The sequence below is a fragment of the Aphanomyces invadans genome (genome assembly GCF_000520115.1).
Source record: "Aphanomyces invadans strain NJM9701 unplaced genomic scaffold supercont1.53, whole genome shotgun sequence".
Classification (NCBI taxonomy): domain Eukaryota; phylum Oomycota; class Saprolegniomycetes; order Saprolegniales; family Verrucalvaceae; genus Aphanomyces; species Aphanomyces invadans.
The window spans coordinates 274918-276481 of NW_008580198.1; the positions used below are offsets into that span (position 1 = coordinate 274918).

The following is a 1564-nucleotide window of genomic DNA, read 5'->3' on the forward strand; positions in this document are numbered from 1 at the left end:
GCACGCCCGACTCGTGGAAGTTGAAGAGCGTGTTCATTTCGTCCATTTCGTTTGGGTTGTGGCTCACGTTGAGCACGATCATCTTGTTTGCACTGACGTACCAAACCAACGCGTTTGACGGGTTTATCGGCGCGGAAAACCTGTGCGTGAACTGCATCAAGGACCACTGCGACGACTACTTTATGACGGCCGTCCGCACGTGTGCGTTGACGTCCAACTCGAGCGGGTGCGGCGAATTGGACGGATCGGTCATGAAAAACTCGGACTACGTCGCGCTCGGGAAGGCGCGCCAACTCGACATTGAAGGGTACTGGAAGGTCTACGAGGCCAAGTACCAAAAGTCGCAAGCTGACTTGTTTGAGCACTTGCAAGGCAACCACATCAACAGCTTTACGGACCTCGATCCAGAAGCCATGGCGACGTACGACCAATTTGTGTTTCAGTACACGTTGGGCCAGAGCGGCAAGCCGTTCCAGGGCAAAAATTACTTGGTCAACACGTCGGCGGCCATGGGCGACGGCGTCGCGTTCGTCGGGCGGGACTACCTCCCGCTCACCAACGGCGTCGGATTCTGCGACTACGTGTGGGGGTACTCCAACTTTAACTCGACCTGGTCGCGTGGGTTCAAGCTGATCGGGCCGGGCGTCCAGAAGAAGGACGGCATTCTCCGCGGGCTCATCTACACGCAAGTGTCTGTGTCAGGCCAAGCGCTCATCTTTGTCACGCGGACTGCCGGCATCAACACGTGGTTCTTTGCCGAGAAGCCGTGCAACTTGCTCCTGTTTGCGTTTGTGATTGCCCAAGTCGCGGCGTCCGTGATCGGCGCGGTCGGGTTTGCTGGGTACCCGTCGGATCGTGTGGCTGTGATCGGGTGTGGCTGGGGCTACCTCGTCTTGGCTTGGTTGTGGTCGATCTTGTGGCACTTTCCCCTCGACTTGATCAAGTTTGCCGTCAACTACATCTTGACCAACGGATCGTACACCCAAACAGCGTTCACGTCCCGCATCAACGCGGGCCATCCGTCCATGGCCCACAGCAAAGTCACGAGCGTCGCGCGCTCGATCCGCGCCAGCCGCACGGCCGCGTAGGTTTTGTTCCGTTTTCGACCCTCCTCTCTCTGCTTGTGTGTACATCTTCCGAGTGTCAGCCGACCTCCGTATAATAACAAAAATATCTTTGCAACCATCTCGTTCGCTCCACGTGAGTTCCTCAGCGTCCCCAGCGATACGGCGGGACACGTTTTTTGCGGGGTGCTGCATGGCATGCGGACGTCATCGACAACACGGTCCCGTTCCACGCCGCACGCACCACGGCGCAGCATCGCCCACGCGCCAAGCAGCACGAGCCTTGACAACCACCATCTTCCAATCGATCTCTCAACACCACAACGCTGCGCGGGAAGAGTGGTGCCCCATCTGGCCTGAAGCGCGCGGGGAGCATCATCCAGATCCAAATGTCCCAACACGCTTGTCGAGCCCGAACCACGACGCCCGCGTGGCACCATCTCCGGCTACCGATTCACGTGGACGTGCCATCCATCTCGAGCACAGTGCGCTCCGGGACC

At 58.7% G+C, this 1564-nt stretch overlaps 1 protein-coding gene across 1 annotated transcript; it reads left to right on the top strand.

The window, feature by feature from the left end:
• Positions 1-182: 182 nt before the first annotated feature.
• H310_13563 (hypothetical protein) lies at positions 183-1088 on the top strand (the record flags this gene model as incomplete). The annotated part of the gene is made up of 1 exon (XM_008881113.1): positions 183-1088. The coding sequence occupies one exon, from the start codon at positions 183-185 to the stop codon at positions 1086-1088; it is 906 nt and encodes a 301-aa protein (XP_008879335.1).
• Between the last annotated feature and the right edge of the window lie 476 nt (positions 1089-1564).